Raw genomic sequence first — 18,515 nt, forward strand, 5'->3', positions numbered from 1 at the left:
CAATTACCAAGGACATGTCATGCCAGGAGTAGGGGGATACCAGGTCCAACAGTAGGTAGAAGGTATGTGAGGGAATGAGGTGGCCCCACCTTCATGGGGGTTTCTGTGAGGGGCTCAGAGCGCATAGAGGAAATATCCTGTGATATTCTGGACACTTCCTCAGGCTCTGGGCTACAAAACAGCCTCTAGTTGTATTGTGGCTGGCTCTGGTGTAAGTTTTGTAAGGAATATTGTACATGGCCCATCAGCCATGAAGGTAGGTAGGCTCAGAGCAAGCTGAGTTCTAGAGATTGGCCAGCTGTGGAGACAGCAGTCTTCAGTCTGATAGGCCCCCAACATGTCAAGACATCGTAGCATACAGAAAGCGAAGAAACATTATTAACACAAAGAGAAATGGCAGCACATGAACACAGGTACTCAGCAGCACCTTTACTGACACCTGGAAATGAAGACAGGGCGACACACTGATGGGGGAGACACCACGACTCAGTTTATTCAGACAGAAACAACTAAGAACCAACAAGCACACAACAGCAATGAGTCTATCGCACACAACACCGCAGATGAGCCTTGGCCACACAAGCGAAAGAAGCCAGACATCGCAGAGTCCAATATGGGATCCCAGACATATGATGGCTAGCTGAACTGGTCTCCAAGACTCACATTTGAGTTGATGCTGTCTAATGGAACAGGGTAGAATGGGAGGACTGGGAGCTTTGGGGGGATAATGTCTACATATCAGAGGGGCTGGGGCCACACAGTCTCAGTTCTTTAAAGTTCACAGGTTCAAAAGCCTTAAATCAAGCATTCTGCCCTAGTTGAACTTCATCTTGAACCTATATCAACACTGGAAGCAGGCAGACAAAAGGCTGGCTGAGTGGGAATGGGGAGAACATGGTGTTTTATTTTCCTTTTCTGGCTTGTGGGAGGGATTGCGGGGGGGGGGGGCGGGGGAGGAAATATCCTGTCAGGGGCATCCCAGCAGTTCAGTTTTCCTAACCCTGAAGAGAACAGCACAGCAGTCCTGTTCCATGTCACTATGGCCTTGCCCTGATCTCTGAAATGCTGTCTGCATTTCTTGTGGTTGGAGCCACGTATGCACCATGAGGGTAGAACACACATCTGTCTGGTGCTATCTGCTACCTTCATCACTGGGGCTTGTGTTCCCCTTGGCCCCCAGATTCTGGCACAAATTTCCCCACCAGGGTCTTCTTGCAGCATCCTGACAGTTCCAATATAGGGGCTAGTGATCTAGTCAGTCAGTGGAGGGCAGATGGAAACATGGCAGACGGGATCCTCAATGCCCTTAGGACTCTAGGGAAGACCTGGAACAACATCCAGAGTTCGGGACCAGGCCTCTACATCCCTGTCCTGTTCATAGGAATGGCCCAGGGCTCCCATCGTGGAGTTCCTTTCCCACCAGCACCCTGGATGCCCAGCAGCTCTGTGTTTAAAGGTGGATTTGCCTGTAGGTAGTCAGGTAAAGGCAATGCTGGCCCTTCGGCATACCTCCTTCCTGACATCCTCATTCAGCTGGGATGGGCAAGTCATACCACAGAGGTGGCAGCCGTACCTACTGGAGGCTTGGTGTGTTCATTAAGTTCTTCTATCATTCTGCAGTCCCCAGGACTATCCAAATAGGCGCCGCAGCTTCAGGGCCTAGAACAACTTGGCTGAGGGTGCAGGGCCCAGCTCTGCAGAACCCACCTTGCTGGTGGGGACAGCGGAGGGGCAATTGGGACCACGACACAGGGCGATTTCTTGCGTGTCTCCCATGTTCTGGGCTTCACTCAGTGGAATCTCATAGAGGTGTGCACAGCATGTTCTTTCTCCCATCCCACCACTGTGGATTCTCCAGGTTGCCTGGTGCCGTCTTGGGAAGGGGAAGAGGAGCCTCTCAGGTCTTCCCTACAACCTAAGTGCACGGCAGACTGGGTGAGGCACCTCTAACACTTGGTCGATGGCCCTCAAACAATGAGTCACGGAGCCTGTTTTGCTTAGAAGTCTCTTGGTAGCTCACCCTATTCCACCACACTGAAGGAGCTTCCCACCACTCCTGCTGGTCTAGAGAGATGTGGCCACACCACAGGACCGTGATGAGAAGTCTTACTTTCAGTCTTCTAATCTCAGAGAGGCAGAAACATACAGGGATATCAAGGAAGATCCTTGAGGGGATGAACGGCCCAGGTCCTGGATATGATTTGGCTCCATCACAACCCTGAGACTCTCGATGCCCTTGCCCTCCTGGGGGTTTCTGGACCCTAGGAAATGCTCATGATAGAGCCCTGTGACCCTGAGATGGAAGCGGGAGTCCTGTGGTGCCTCACTCTTCCTGTGAGGTCCTGCACTCATTCACCTGTGAGTGAACCCACCCACATATCTCACTGCTCTGTTTCTTACCAATTCGCTCCAACCTAAACAAAATAAAAACCTGCCTGGGCTCACACCTGACACCTTTGAGTCAGAGAGCAGCCCAGCCTGGAGGGTTGAGGGAACCACATTATGGGGAGGGACAGGGTGTGGACAGCAGAGCACCATGGGAATTTCCTGGGTCTTAGGAATCCCACAGCATGAGGGGCTCTGGTTCCTGAAGGGGGATGAATTTTCGTGGCCTCAAAGGATAACTGAGATCAACACTGGATCATTCTCTGTGACACAGATGGGTGTGTGCTGTCTGTAAGCTAGGGAGTGACTGTCACTTGCTCTGGAGAAACTTTAATGGGGGAACTCAGCCTGCAACTATATCAGCCCTCAACTAGCTCCAACCAGGCCTGTGGCCTGACTAGAACCAGGGTCAACCAGGGCAGCATCTCTCTCTCCTAGGTGTCTCATGGCTGGTTTGGAAGATGTGGGTGACTGACAAGTCGCATGGCCCTACAGAGACCTGGGAGCTAGGTGCCACTATTCCCTAGATCATACCAGCCAACCACGGAGGCAGGAAGAGTCCCACAGTGCCCAGAAGGCAGACAATGATGAACATCCAGAGGAAGATTCGGTCAATGACCATGGCCACGTATTTCCAGTCCTCCTTCACCTGCAAACACAGACATGGGTCATTCTAGCTCTCAGATACCATGGGCAACCAGAGAATCTTCTGGAACCTGGCACTATTAGCCACAGTTTCTGTATTTACCATCAGATACATATCTGTACACTGATGTGGTGAGATAGAGCATGGCCAGAGGATCTGCAGGGTCAGAAAGGCTGCTGCTGGGTAGAACAGAGGGAGGTACCACATGAGGTGGACTGGGCATCTATAGAACCCATATCTGAGGCTGCATGTGTGTGTAGGGTCTTTGAATCCAGACACATTTGAGTGCTTTCTGGTAGTCCACACTGCCACAGAAGGCTTGTGGATCATGCGGTACACTAGCTGGTCTTACCTGCTTGGCAGGCTGTCTAAGCTCAAAATGTAGCTCATCGGGCCTACTTTGGACAGACAAAGGGCCCATGACTTCAGGATGAAGTATGTCTTATGTTTTCTAAAGCTGGTAGCAGCACAGAGGCCGAGTCTACCTTCTCACAGTGCAGATGTCAGAAGTGGATCCCAGGGTCTGGAGAGATGGCTCAGTGGTTAAGAGCACTGGCTGCTCTTCAAGAGATCCTGGGTTCAATTTCTAACTCCCACATGGTGGACACAACCATCCATAATTCCTTTTTCAAGGGATTTGACACACTCTCTGGCTTCTGCTGGCAGCAGGCATGCATGTGGTGCACAGACATACATGTATTCAAAACACCCATACACATAGCATAAAATCAAATTAAGAAAAAGTGGATCTCAGAAAGATGTCAGCCATGTGTCCTAACCCAGAGGGTAAGAGCCAGGACATGCTGGGTAACGGATTGATCACTAAGGCCATCCCGAAAGCAAGGGCTAAGTGCACAACTGCCCCCTGGCCTGCGTGTGACTATGCACACCTACTTCTTACATGGGAAGCACAGCCAGCCTGAGCAGGCACTGGTGGGGAGGCCGTGGTGCCAGGAGATGTTGTTCTGCGAAGGGAGGAGGGTCACAGACAGGGTGAATGGTGGCAAGGAGAACACAAAGGAATGGTATATATGTCCACCGTTTGTGACTACCCAGTCAATCCTCATTGGACCGTGCTATATAACACATGGTGACGATGAAGTCCAAATGACTACTGGCTCCTTCCACAGACTCTTCTGGATTCCACAGTGTGTGGAATCTAGCTTCTTCCTAATGCAAAGTAGCTATTTCCTTAAACAGGTCTTAGAAGCAAAGACTCGGGAGGGAGACCGATGCCCAGGTCTGACCAGGCCTGAGAATTAGCAATGTGTTGGAGGCCGAGTCTGTATGCAGATCTGCCCTTGTACATCAGGTAGGGTGGCTGTCACACACTGTTGCTTTTTCCTTGTCACTGTCCTGTGAGCACATCATTTGTCTAGAAGGGCCTGTAATTACCCCAAGCTTGATCAGAGCTGCACCGGGGACAGGGCGTGAGGGGGTTCCTGAGCCAGTCTGTGCATATATGTGAGCAGCAGGGAGTAAGATGTGGTAAATAGAACTCAACCCAGCAGAGAAACACTTGGTCTGGGCTGCCCTAGTTGCAAGGGCTTCTACCCTGAGTTTTCAAAGGAATCATAGGTGTCCTGTTGGTTTAAGTCAAAAGCAAGTAGCCATGTCCACTTAGAAAACTTCAGGATGAATACATCTCTGCTAAATAAAAAGCCCCTCAAGGGCTCCTCAGAGCAAATGGCTGTTAGGTGTTCCTCTTCCTTTCCCTGTACCTGGGACCAAGACTTCGAAGATGAAACACCACAGCCATGGACTAAAGCCCTGATGTCCTGTCCCTATTAAGTCAGAGAGCTTCCCAGGGCCAGAGCCAGGTCAGGCGACTGCAGCAGGCCAGCAGAGATGGAAGAGGTCACAAGCCCCAGCCATGGGACCTATGCTGCAGATGCACTGGTTTCAGAAGGATTTCAGTGAAACTTGTCATATTCATCCTCCCTCAGTAGCCTCACTCCAGTGCCTGGAGCTCTCCCTCCACCCCAGAGCTGCAGCAAGACAGCCCCAGAACCAAAATTTCTCTGCAGACATGTCTCTGGGGTCCAGAATGTTCCAGAGACACCCTCCCCCCAGAATGGCTTCACAAGCTTCAGGGACTCAATGGGGTGACTCTGGGAGCCGAGACCCACTCCTGGGATATGGGGGCATCAGCCTCCTTTCTTTGCAGGGCTTAGCAGCTCTAGGAGACAAGCCAGTAATGTCTGGAAGTAGACAACAGGCAAACCTCAGGTTGGGTAGGAAGATGAGCAGAAGCCAGCAAAGCCAAGGTATCAGGAGGGACAATGACAAATGCCAGGCCCGGGCAAAGTCAATGTAAAGATGCCACAGACATTTCAGTTGGCACAACAGAGACAAAGGTAGGCCAGGGTAGGGCTTCTCCTAATGCCTTCTTCATCTGACCTCTCTCTAAGACTCTGATTCTACACCCCAATCCGTGCCCCGTCACAGACAGACACAGATTCAGCAAGCAGCCTGCCTAGCATCAGGAGACCTGCACTCAGCGTCATCTGATCCCAGACCCCAGTCCTGGAGACCCTTACTGTGACAACCAGACAAATGTGAAAGAGAAGATGGTCAGACAGAGCTGGAACTGCTGCCCGGCCTAGCTGTTTACCAGAGCTGTGATCTGGGAAAAGTGCAGGAGATACAGGGAAACGTGGGCATTCTTTTTCAGGCCTCTGTCGAGTCAAAGCTTGAAGCATGAAGAACAAATGCAGGTAGACTGGCTAAGCACCTGCGTTCTGTCTCCAGGTTCCCGAGAGCCTCGCAGTGGGGCAGCATTATGTCCGCACCCTACAACCCTTCAAAAGGAACGATGACAGGGGGAAGGGTGCGGAGGGCACAGCTTCTGGCAGCTCCACTCCCTTTCCTATACTCTCTCAACCTTTCTAGGGTTCAAAGGACCACACTTCACCAGGTGGAAGCCCAGAGGAAAGCTGTTCTTGGGGTTACAGGCCAGCAGCAGCAGCAACATCAGAAGCAGCAGCCCCACTACATTTTGAGGAAGGCCAACATGGGACCTTGCCTGTCACCCAGGCATGGGTAGCCAGCCAGTTAACAGCCTGAACACTTCAAAGGAAGACCTTGCAGGTGTTAGAATCATAGTGCTAGAAACAGTTTCTCGACCTGCTGCTTGGGAAACCTGGATGAAGGGGCAGCATCTCAGCTTACTGTCCACCAGCTATACTGTGCCATGTTAACCCCAGCATGGCCTAGGGACCTGTAAAGCATGCTAGGCAGAGACGACACTATGCACCCTCAATGTGTGCAGCTTGTCTGGGGCCTTGGTTTCTGGATCCTGTGTGGGGAAACACAAGACATCTGGTCCCATCGGGGTCAGGGGCGATTCCCATGCACAGACTTACCGAGAAGTCTGTGTCTTCTGCCTTGAGGTGGTCTGCAATGTACTGGACGCCTTCTACTGCCCGTGTCAGGGCTGGTGACAGGGGCAGGTGTTGGGGAGGTGCTTTGGTGCCTCCGGCCTTGAGCACAGTGATGGGGGACACAGGAGATGGTTCCTTGCATGTACATTTGCATGGAGAGGCCTGCTCTGAAACGGGAAGCTGGGATGGACGGGTCTTCAGGGAGGCTGGGGAGCCGGTGGACTTGCTGTCAGCCAGGGAGGTAGCTCCATCTTGGGAAACACAGTACTGGATACTCCGAGACCGGCAGCGGATGCCGCCCTCCGCTGCTTCCTGGGAGCTGGACACGTGCTGGACGCTCAGGGACCTGGCTTTGATGAGCACTGGGGCCCCACTGCTATTGGGTGGGTGACAGGAGCCAGGTGATGGACAGGGACTGGCCTTCTCAGCCTCTGACGTCTTCAAGTCGGAGACCTTGTGGGAGGGGGACTTGCATGTAGGCTGGGTCTCGACTGCTGTGTCCATGGGGTTGCAGAAAGGTGGGGCAGATGACAGGCCTTGGTTGCAGATGTCACTCAAGATGCCTGGCTCGCTCTCAGGTTCTGGCCAGAAACGAGGGGCATTGGCCATCTTGTGCATAGACTCGATAAGTCTCCGACAGTTGTCTTTGACCACAGATGGGCGCTTCATGAAGAGAAGGCGGGGCACGATGTCCAGGAAGACTCTGCGCACCCAGGCAGGCATGGTATGCGTGCGTGGTGAGCGGTGGTGTACATTGAGCACGAAGACCGTGATGACGATGGAGAGGGTGACGAAGATCATGGTGAAGAGCAGGTACTCGCCAATGAGCGGGATGACCAACGAGGTGGACGGGATGATCTCGGTGATAAGCAGCAGGAAGACGGTGAGGGAGAGCAGCACTGAGATGCACAGTGTGACCTTCTCACCGCACTCCGAGGGCAGATAGAAGACCAGCACGGTGAGACAGGAGATGAGCAGGCACGGGATGATAAGGTTGATGGTGTAGAACAGCGGCAGCCGGCGGATGATGAAGGCGTAGGTGATGTCAGGATAGATCTCGGCACAGCATTCATACTTCCTGGTGTTATAGGTGCCCACGGCATCCACAATGACCCACTCGCCACTTTCCCAGAAGTCCAGTTGGTCCACACGGCTGTGCATGCTCACCAGGTCAATCTTGGCCTTGTCGTAGGTCCAGGACCCAAACTTCATGGTACAGTTCTGCTGGTCGAAGGGGAAGAAGGTGACGTCGATGCTGCAAGAGCTCTTATAGATGGCCGGGGGTGTCCACTGCACACGCCCATCATAGAACAAGTGGGCTTTGGTCAGGTGGGTGACTGCAAAGTCCCCGTCCGCGCTGGCAGGAAGTGAGAGAAAGAGCAATGAGGTCCGCCCCTCCATACACCACACCCATGAACATGACTGCGGAGAAAGCCTCTCAGCCTGACTGACAGCTCCACCAGCCACACGCAGAGTGCAGGACTGTGTGTGGTGGTGGTCCATGTGGACTGGGCCGTCACTCACCTGTGAGCTTCAGTTTCTCACCCTTGAGTCAAGGTGACATGTGGTTCGGAGAAGATGAGGATGAATGGTGCCCGCAGTGAGCAGAGTTAGTGTTACAGCTTCTTATTCATTGCTATCGTGAGGGTGTAGGGTGGGACCAAACCACTGGCTTCTCCCGAGCACCCACTGCCTCCATGGATTTGCATTGGTACCTCCATTCAGAGGGGCCCGGATCACCTCTGCTTATGGAGGCACCATGGGAATTTCCCTTTGCCTTCCCTTGGTTCCCACCTGAGCGTCTCACGTACTGAGGGGAGGGCTGGTGCCTGTCTTCTTCAGTTTAGGAGCTGACAACTGGCCCCTGTAGTGTGCTATGGATATCCCGGAAATCCCTGCAGGACCATAGCAAACTCACTGAATATGGAGAGTATGTGTCCACAGTGGCGGGACAAGAGGGCCCAGAGGCCTGATCCAGGAGAAATAGGTGCCTGCTGGGCCCAGGAGCAGAGGGGGTGAGACCAGCCAGATTTCTTCCCCATCACCCATGAAAAGGATCTCGTAGAAAGCAGCTGCTCGTCGGGTCCTGGTTGCTGATCATCTTGCTGGAAGCCAATTGGCCTCTCTGCCCATCTTATCCATACAGAAGATCCCAGGAATGGAAACAGCCATGCATAGGTACCCACAGTGCCTCCCAGGACAAATACCCCTGGACTGAGCCCACACTCAGGATGGATCAACCCTGACCTTCTGCAACTAGAGCCTGAGAAGGTGTCTTCCTTTCCACTGGCACCAAGAATTTGGAGGCTGCCTCCCTACAGGTCATAGCACGGGCTGGATGTGGACTCCAGATGTCTAATCCAGCTGCCAGTGTCGATTGTTGGCTTCTGGCCTCTCTCTCTGCCTTGGGGAGTGTGTGTCCTTCAGGCCCCTCCTCTCAGGCAGAGTTCCAGCCTTGACCCCTGAGCTTCACGAATGGTGATGCTACGCCCCGTTTTCACATTACTGGAATGTGTACTGGTAAGCAGCTCTCATGAAGCCTTCCTCGCCCTGCTCGCCTCCACAACCCTCCCCAGAACTGATCTTCAGAGCCCAGCCTCTACTCTATTTCCCCTGTGAAACCTGACCTGGGCCGCAATGCAACTCTCTAGGTCTCGGCTTCCTCACAGGCCCGGGCTGATCACTCCGGTCCTAGATTAGCATTCACAGACCATGAGAGAGCAATGCACTAACGCGCTTGGGCAAACACTGCCAGTTTCAGCTCAGAAACGCTGACGGGAAACCTCGATTTATAGCTAACGAGTTCTCTCAAGCCTGATTAAATCCCTCAGCAATGGCACTAGCACGCATCCCTTTGGTCTCGACACTCATAAGACAGTGTAGCTTGGAGCCACGGGCTCTAGAACCTTCTGTTTACCCTGCTGCCCAGACCCCTCTGTCCATTACTTCTCCCACCTCCATTCACAGGCCCGGCTCGTTGGCTAGTGTCCTTCAAGGTTCTTAGGCAGAAGGATCCAGATACCTGAAATTTCATCAGCTAACTGGCCCTGCTCTCCTGACCAGCTTCTCAGGTCTAGACCAGGGCCCACGGTGGCCTCCTGGGAATCTTAGTGGCCCTTCCTATGCTAGCCAAAATCCTACAACACCATTCCCAAGTCCAGAAGACCTGAGCCTCTCATGGTCTCAGCCAACCCTGGACCCTCCTGCACATGAACGCATCCTGAGTCAATGCCACCAATCTTCTCCTGTGTAGCAGTGCCGCATACAGAAGAAGCTGGAAACACTGCTCTCTAAGTGCACCCCAATAGGGCTCCTGGCTGCACGTTGCACAGAGCACAGCCTGGCTTCCACAGAAGCAGAGGTTCCCTCCGGGTACACGGGGGTGGATCTTGCGGCACATTTCAGGCCGTGTGGAATCAGGCTTGGTTTCGTTTCCTTCTCTCAGTCCCATCTCTCCAAAAATCAAAGCCCAAACACTCCAGGCACAAATTTAAATTCTCCTACTGTCAGTGAGTGGATCCTCTGCGTTGTAAATATCCTGGAGGACAGGCAACCGGTTGGCAGACAGGGGGCCCTCAGGGCTCACTTGAATCCGTAGCTCCCATCCGCAGCCTGGGTTGCTGAGTCTAGATTTCCCACCCCTGAGACAACACTGGGGACTCAGCAGCCACAGCTCAGGCTCCCATCTGCAGCCTGGGTTGCTGAGTCTAGATTTCCCACTCCTGAGACACACTGGGGACTCAGCAGCCACAACTCAGGCTACTGTGGTTCCATCTGCCTTCACCGGTACTAGTCACAATTGGGGTTGGTACAACTGCTCTCCCTGCCCTGCCTAGCCTGGCTGGGTTCCCCTTATGAGTTTTCTAGAACCTGAGTTTACACTTCCCTCTGGGAATGCTTCTGGGCTTGTGTTTGCAGACACATCCTGAGTGCACACTCTCAGAGGACGGAGTTCTTTGAGGGTAGCAATGCAGCCCATCTCCTTCAGATTCCAGCCCTGCTTCCACATGACACTGCCACAAAGCCTCAGTTATGGAGAAGGTGACAGTAGAGTCTACAGGGCTCATCACTCTGGCTGCTTTTTCTTCTCATAGTGCCAAGGGTAAGGTGCTCAAAGGACATTGCAGTCCCAGGAACCACTAGCAGCCCAGCCATGCACCAGGATAGCAAATTCCTTGAGTGGGCTGTCAGCATTTCTCTGCCAAGGTTGCTGATGTGGGGCAAGGATGATGGGTCCTCAGTTTCCGGTTCTGCACTTTAGAGTCCCCAGGAAAACAGAGGGAGCACAGGCATTTGGGTCCTAGAGCCATCAGTGTGAGTTAGTGGATTCAATGAGCTAGCCAGTAGTTAGGGGAGGGTGGGTCCCAGATCCTATCTTCCCCTAAGAGGCCTCATCTCATGAGGCTGCATTCCAGAGGCAAGTGTGAGACCCTCTGTTTGCCCTGTACCAGGGCTGGAGAGCTTCTGGGCTTCCAGGAGAGGGAGCCCCAAGTCAACACAACAGTGGAGACTCCCGTGTCCGGCACTGGGACCAGCCATCTGGCTAGCAGCTGCTGATTACTGCTGGAAATGGCCTTCCTCCCTGCTGGCACCAGAGTCCTATCAACCCTCACCAGCTCCAAGTCCTGCTCAGAGAGACCGCAAGTGCTCATTCCCAGCCCCACTAAAAAGGAGGGGTGGGGGGTCTGCCCCTTTCACAGTATCCTAGCACGTCCGAGAGATTAAAAAGGTGACCTCAGATGGGTGAGGTCTTCTGAGTGCCTGTCCTCAGGAGCTTAGTGCTGGGCTTGATACTCCTCTGCCTAACAAATACCACTCAAGAAATATACATCCTTCCTCGTCATGGGTCCAATGGGCTGCCCAGAGTAGATTCAGTCCTTGGTCCCAGGGTTCGAGTGTGGAAGAAGCACTAGCTAGAAACTTTCCAGGGTTCAAGGTTCAGCTGGATTGCTGCTGCAGAAGACAGAGAGCCATTTTGAGGGAAGAGCAGGAACTGTAGACTTTGTCATCCCCTGGCATATGCTCATTCTTAAGTCCATCCATAACATATTCTGGAAAACCACCCTCAGCTCATTCTACACGCCAAGGGTGTGCCCAGTACTCTGCGCTCAATTAAAGAGGAAGAGGATCTCAGTCATTCTTAATCAAACGGGAGCATTTGTAGGTCAGACAGGCACCCCAGGGCCTAGAGGGGGCTGTTGGCAGATGGCTGGGGCTAGGGGGTAGAAGAGCTTCTGTTTGCTTTGTCTGTAAGCACTGTGGAAGCTGCTGCCCACCCAGACCCTGAGGGAATAGAACATCACCTACTCAGCTCCGAAAGCCAGCTGCTCCTAGCCCAGGTCCCCCAGAAAGACAAGTGTGAAGATGCCTACCTCCTGTCTTGTCACCACTAACTGGGTTTGTCTCCACGTGGACTTCAGCTTCCAGGGGCCGAGACAGGGTGTGAGCCGATCTTGAGAACCAGGTTTATCCACTGGCTCAATGCCCAGTGTTGGATACAGCGTGAAGGCAGGCCCAAGAAGAGCAGAGGCGAAGCTTTGTGGAGCAGCCACTTCTCTTGCTCCTTTACCTACTCCCAGAGTCCCCTGCCTTACTGGGCAACCAAACTGTGACTTGTGCGTGGCAGGGGTTAAGGATACCTGCCTGAGATGGGACCTGCAGTCACTGCCAGAGGAGGATGTCCAATCCATTCTCTGCCCTTAGGAGAACAGCAGAGCTAAAACTCCTCCAGACCTCAGAGCGGGAATCCCCAGGTCCCCCACACACAGCCCATTGGGCTTCATCTCCATTTGTCCCTCTTTGTTCCTAGCAGCTTCCTTGCTGGGTGGGGCCTGACCTCACCTGACGGGGCCCACAGGGCTTACTTGTTGTAGAGGACGATGTCAGGCCTCCAGATGAGTTCAGAGGGGATGCGGATGGAGGTGACATTCTCGTAGTCACCGGGGTCCCAGCGCAGTTTGTAGTCATGCCACTCCTGGGTGGGAGTGGAGAGCCATGTGTGAGGGAGATACAGGGCAGAGGGCAGAGGTGGAGATGCCCCCCCCCCCACACTTACCTGCTTGACCCACACGTTGGTAGTCATCATCTGGTTCTTCTCATCCTAGGGCACAAGTAAGAAAGAAGCTTGAGGCCCCCCTCAGTAACAGATACGTTCCAACCTAGATCTACTTATCCACGGCTAGCTGGGTAAGCCGCGCTAAACTTCAAGAAGGGAGGGAGGGAGGGAGGGAGGGAGGGAGTGCTTTAGCCCTGTAGGTAATGCCACTGCTGAGGCTGCCACCGCTGCGGATGGCAGACTAAGGGGAGCTAGGGATAGGAGACGAGGACCCTGGAACCTTTCCAGAAAGACATGTAGGATAAGCTCAGCTCCAAATGGGCTCCAGGCTCTGTAGACTGAGTCTTCTTTCCAGAAAACTGACAGCCTTTTCCACCCACATTGCTCCCTTCCTCTCCCTCTGCGGATGAAACCCGTGTGCTGCTGTCAAAGCCACTGGCTCGGAGGTCTTGACAAAACTACCCACCTCCCAGAGCCGAGGTGGATATCCTGGGATGATTCTGGTAGTTTCACCTCAAGGTCACTATGTGACAATCAATCTGGTGGAGGAGATCTAGGTTTCTTACAATCACTACCCCAATCTACCTACCCTCCCTATGCCTTTATTTCCCTTCTGTGCTATAGGAATGGGCTCCTCTCTTGCATTCTTGGTGGGGAACAGCAGGTTAGAGTCCCATGTTCTGAGCAGTCAGCTCCTAAAACAGACAGGACCCTTGTGGAGAACAAGCCCTGGTGCAGGCACAGGGGTCTGTGGAGACAGAAAGGCAGACATAGCCATATCTTCTAGCCACTCAGTACCCAGGAGGGGCCTACAAACTCAAGCCTACAGTCTAGGGAACAGCACTGAGCCGTCCCAGAGAGCACAAAGGTCTGATGTGTGCACCTCATTCTAGGCAGCTTACTTACCAATCTAGACCAACATTTTCCCTCATCAGCCTAAGCATGGCAAACAGGCTTCTCAGAGGACCTAACCAAGGAGATCCCAAGACATCCAGCAAGAAAGTGCCCTGCCAAGAATAACTCCTGCCCCACAAAAGTCCTAATAGGCTGGCATGTGTGGGCAGGCTGCACCCCCCTGAATGTCCAGCCTCAGGCCTGGGTCCTCTCCAGTACAGTAACCTAGGAAGGTTACCCAGTTGCCTGATCAAGTCCCCTCCCTGGAAGAGAAGACAGAATGCAAAACAGTCTATAGGCTGCTGCTTCCCATGCTGCCTGCATGAGCCGGCTCGTCCCTGCAGGAGCTAGTCTGCAGCAACCTCTTCCCTGCATGACCTTGACCCACACCCAAGGAAGCTGGGTATGAACGGAAGACTGTCTGATTCATCCCATAAGGCCTCCGGGGTCATCAGAACAGATCTGACTGTGGCACGCTTGGGTCTTCCTTTCCTAGCATATCCCTTCCAGCTGCATGTGGCCGTCACACTTCGGGGGCCTTTGATGCTGCAGACGTGCCATAGAGCCATGGAGCACATATTTCACAAGGGCTCAGCATTGGGTTAGGAAATCACCGGGGATTCAGTAGCCTTCTCCGCGGATGATGCTGGGGTGTGAATTCAAGCAAAGCGTTTACTGGATGCAGACCTCAGAGAGGGCATCTGTAGCAGATATGGTAGCTCACAAAGGGACACCTGGATCCCAGCCCTTAGTGGAAGAAAGCGAAGCAGGCCAGATACAAGGTAGATCTTTCTACACAGATGTAGCCACAAACCTCCAATATGTACAATGCCCACCAGCACTTCCAAGGTGCCTGGCATGGTGTGGGGTAAAACTTTGGGACACCCTCAAACCAGGCCCAGGAGCATGTGTATATGTGTTCATATGCATGTGTATATATGTTCATATATGCATGTGTATATGTATTCATGTGTGGCCTTAGCTAGATCAGGGGCAGTGATTAGGCCTGGGAGCCAGGTTTCTCACAGAAATCTTGATGCTGGGTGTTCTTTGGGTCTCAGTGTCTCCTGAGGCAGAGAGCATGAGACTGAGCTTGACTGCCTTAGGCAGACCTGGTGGTGTTCTCCCCAGAACCTTGAGCTGCCGCCAACAGTCTCCTCTGCCAGACACTACTTTGTAACTGTGTTTGCAAACCTCAGCAAGGTTGAGGGGCCTGTACATCCCGCACTGTCCTTGATGTCCCCCAGCCAGAGACACTGTAGGAACCACTCAGGGGACCAAACGCTGGGCCCTCCTGAGAATGAAATCTTAGTAGCTGGCTCTGAGTCCAGCCAACTAATCCCATCAGCCTGAAGCCCTGGGCTGCAGCTGACTCTGTCAAAGATGGCATGGTTGCTTTCAGCTCACGTCAGGAAAGCACATGTACTGGCTGAGAATCACCCAACATGTTCAGTGCCAGCCTTGAGCCAACACTTCCCCTTGTAGCAGGGTGTGGGGCAGGCTTTTACTGAGGTCTCTGCAGGGACAGGTCTCTCTCCTCCAATCCAGGCTCTGTCCCTGAACCCAGCAAAACCCAGTATGGAAACCCCAAGTTTACTAAATCAGATGGACTTGGACTACCCTCACTGGTAAGGCCATGTCTTCTCAGCATGGAGAGAACCCATGCTGAGGTCCAACAGGAACAGGGCAGAACCTTGGGTGGCACTGAAATACGGGTGTGAACAGGGCAGAACCTTGGGTGGCACTGAAATACGGGTGTGAACTAACCCATGGCTGGATTCCTCTAAGGCCGGTCTCACCCCACAGGGAACAGCTGAGCCTGGCCAGGAAAGGCTGGGTCCTAACAAAGCAACTCAGCCTCACATGAGACCAGCTTCCTACAGTATACTTCCCTGGGCCAGGACCTTGTTTCCTGTGCTTGCTCCAGGATTCCTTGGAGGAAGTCCACTGCCTAGCTCACACATGTCCTCCCAGAAGTCTTCCCAGACCTTCACTAGGGAAATGAACACATGCAGATACACAGGCCCTGCCTGCTACGCATCCAAGCCCACTCTCCACACTGGTTGTACTTGGTGGCCTCTGGCATCAGTCTGAGATCAGTGTGCCTGCCCCCGCAGTGTACCACAGTGGCCACTCAAAGGACACCACAACCAAAGCTGCCACAGCCTAGCTGCTGAGGAGGGAACTGGCAGAAGCCTTTTCCTGATCTTTACTTCAAAAGGTGCCCTGAGTACTTTAGGAAACATGGCCACCAGCTTTCCTATGAACAGGTCCAGAGCTCCAGTGCGCACCTCCCTTCCCTGGTGCTGAGCACCTGCTGAGGCTCAGGATGACATTTTGCTGGCAACGTTGGTTGAACCCAGCCACATGGAGTTTCAGTGTGATAACTCCTGCAGGGTGACCCCATCGTCCTATGTAACGCCAGGCCATCCCCATACGTACCACATCAATGAGCTGGGCAATGGACAAGCCAAAGCGGACAAGGACCACATCTGAGATATTGGCTACTGGCCGAGACCACTTGTTGTAGCCGGAGAAGAGTCTCTTCAGGAGCCGCTCCTCCGCATGGGCCCGGGTCTCGATGTGGCTGCTAGCTGTGGGGGAGGCAGAAGGTTTAAGGACAGGTGACCACAGAGGCCACCTCTGCCTCTCTAGCCCCACACCAGGCCCCATGCCACCACAGCCTTTCCTTCTGACTTCTCTTCCACCTCGCCTTCCACCTCAGGCCCCAGGGCATGTTGCCTTGTTCCCCGGCACCTCCACCTCTCCCCTCAAGGAAGCCTTTCCAGGGCCCCAAGAATGAATGGATCAGGCCCTCCTGCACTCCACCAGGAAAACAAGACAACTGACATAGTGAACACTGAATTAATTGCGTAGAGCTCCCCTGCAGACAATCACTTTGGATGGAAGTGCCCTATCTCCAGTGACCGGGCAGAGACAAAGGACGGAAAGGGACAGAGAGGGTTGGGGAGGGGAGGGGCTGGGTGGCAGAAGGTGTATGGAGCAGCTAGGATGGGGGGATGAATGAAAGAGGACTGGGCACCACTTCTCACGGCTGCAGGAGCTTGAGGGTCCACAGGAGTGGTCCTGCTGCCTGGGCTTCTAGTGTACACCCTGACAATGAACGCAGAGCCTCGGGGCCGCCAGGACCCTGTGTTCATAGACGGATATAAGATTCCATGGATAAGCGCCACACTGCTTCATGATGAGGGTGGCCCCTCATTCCACCAGCCAGCAGCCCATCTGTGTCCGCTCCATCAGCCCCCCACATGGCTAGGGGACCTCCCTACCTCCATTTGCTGGGTTGATGCATCAAAAGAGGGGGTTGGGAAGAAAGAGGGGAGCCTCTGCTGTCTGCTGGCTCTTGCTCACCTGAGAGACACGGGAACTCCTCAGGAGGGGACTCCTAGAGTCGTCCCCCCCACAGCCTCCTCCCCCCTCAACCTCATTCTTCCTGGTGTCTTGAGCCGACCAGTAAGGCATAGCCCCTCTGCTCAGTGGGAAGGCCAGGATTAAATAACTGCAGGAAGCCCCATCACGGGTTAGAGTGAAGGGTGTCCGCTTAGAGGAAGAGAGGTGGAGGAAGCCTGGGGGAGCAGAAAGGGTAGGGAGGGAGCTCTAGTGGTAGGGGCAGATCCCCGAAAACAGGGACAGACATGGGGGCGCTCTGAAGGCGAGATTTGGCTGGATGGAACCTCCCTCCTAGGTGGACTCCACCTCTATCCTAGTTGGAGGTTCTGGTTCCAGCTTCGAAATGCAGTCAGACCACCCTCCCCCACCTCCTACCCCACGCCTTCACTCAAACCCCCTCTCCTAGCACTTGGAAGCTGATTCCTTCCTCTCTGGCTCAGCTAGCACCGCAGGACATCGGAGCTGTAGTGGGTGGAGGAGTCTCTGTGGCTATCCCGTTGCGCGCACCCGCGGCTTGGCTCCGCAACCCCGGGCCTCCTTTCCCCTAGCCCCGGAGTCCTAGGTGCCAGGACTCGGGAGAAAAAGGCCCGTTTCGAAACTTACCAGGCAAGAGGCCGGTCCCTAAGAGCAGCAGTAGCGGCAGGAGCAGCAGCGGCGGCGGCGCCCCGGGGCCCCCGATCTCCATGGCTCACAGAGCGGGCTCTAGACGAGGGCGGCTCCCGGCTGTGCCGCGCCTCCGCTCCGAGACCCGCGCGCACCCAACTTCATGCCCCGTGTCGCGGCCGCTCGTCCCCAAGCCGGGCTCCGCAGCTCGTCCCGCGGGGTGCGGCGGCGGGGCGGGAGCTCGAGGTTGTGGGCTCCGCGGCGCGGCCCCGCCCGCCCGGACCTGCTGCCTCCAGCCGCCGGCGAGAGGGGAGGAGGGGGGAGGGACTGAAGGGAGGAGGGAGAAAGCGGGAGGAGGGGGCGGACCGGGCCCCGAGGGTATGTGGAGGCCGTGCTCGGCCCCTTGTGGGGGTAAAGTTTCCTTGTCCTCCTGAGGCTCGCGACATGCCGGGAGGGGTTGGGGACTCCCTGGTCATTCCAGTAATCTCGGCGCCTTTTGGAAATGAGCCCCCAACCCCGGTCTCCAGCCCTAACCCTGCCGGCAGCGTGAAGACTGCGGGTGCGCATTCAGGGACTGTGCGCGCCAGGAGGGCGCCCTGTTCGGCACTGGCTAACTCCATCACTTCACCCCTCCTCGGCGTGACTGTTTGCAGTTTAGAAATAGCAAGTCTCCTTCCTTAGTCCAACACTGAGAGGAAAGAACCCATTCCCCATCAGCCTTCCGCCCTCCTCCTGCACCGCAAGTCCAAGAATCATCCTGCGACGCCCAGGCCCCGCACCACCCTTTTATAGTGAGAAGAACCTGGTGTCCAGACCTTCGCAGGGCCAGCTCGGGACCAAGGTCCATCTTTGTCCTTTTTAAGCGTGCAGATTCTCTGCCCCTGCCTACTCGGTAAACTGTCAGCATGAAAGCAGTTCCCTACCCCAGCTCTGTGGGCAGCGAGCTACTGGCCAGAGAGGAGAGGTGCTTGGAGACAAGCCGCAGGGTGCTAGGGATGGTCCTGAGGGATGCCACTAAGGAGAAGGTGCTCAAGTGCGTTGGTTCCTAGGGTGGCGTGCGGCGGGGGGTGGGGGGGGGGGGGGGGGGGGAAAGGGGGCGGGGGGGGGGGGGGGGAGAGGGAGGTAGGGGAGGGAAGTG

At 54.6% G+C, this 18,515-nt stretch overlaps 1 protein-coding gene across 2 annotated transcripts; it reads right to left on the minus strand.

Annotated features, from left to right (window-relative positions):
• Positions 1 to 468: 468 nt before the first annotated feature.
• Positions 469 to 17,629, minus strand: Chrna4 (cholinergic receptor nicotinic alpha 4 subunit). 2 transcript variants are annotated; one of them, XM_021192171.2, is made up of 6 exons: positions 17,378 to 17,629; positions 15,806 to 15,957; positions 12,470 to 12,514; positions 12,279 to 12,388; positions 6,397 to 7,771; positions 469 to 3,034 (listed from the first exon to the last, which is right to left on the minus strand). In XM_021192171.2, the coding sequence occupies exons 1-6, from the start codon at positions 17,457 to 17,459 to the stop codon at positions 2,909 to 2,911; spliced, it is 1,890 nt and encodes a 629-aa protein (XP_021047830.1). In that variant the 5' UTR covers positions 17,460 to 17,629; the 3' UTR covers positions 469 to 2,908. The 2 variants fall into 2 exon arrangements, with proteins under 2 accessions (XP_021047830.1, XP_029392410.1); XM_029536550.1 differs by lacking the exons at positions 12,279 to 12,388; positions 12,470 to 12,514; positions 15,806 to 15,957; positions 17,378 to 17,629 and adding an exon at positions 11,787 to 12,066.
• Positions 17,630 to 18,515: the final 886 nt, after the last annotated feature.

This window comes from Mus pahari, chromosome 3 (genome assembly GCF_900095145.1).
Source record: "Mus pahari chromosome 3, PAHARI_EIJ_v1.1, whole genome shotgun sequence".
NCBI lineage: Eukaryota > Metazoa > Chordata > Mammalia > Rodentia > Muridae > Mus > Mus pahari.

Coding starts and splice junctions, on each gene's coding strand:
- Chrna4 (XM_021192171.2), bottom strand. CDS start 17,459: ATGGAGATCGGGGGCCCCGGGGCGCCGCCGCCGCTGCTGCTCCTGCCG. Junction 15,958..17,377: donor AGGGACCGGCCTCTTGCCTG/GTAAGTTTCGAA, acceptor CCTCCCCCACAG/CTAGCAGCCACATCGAGACC. Junction 3,035..6,396: donor CAGAAGACACAGACTTCTCG/GTAAGTCTGTGC, acceptor CTGTGTTTGCAG/GTGAAGGAGGACTGGAAATA.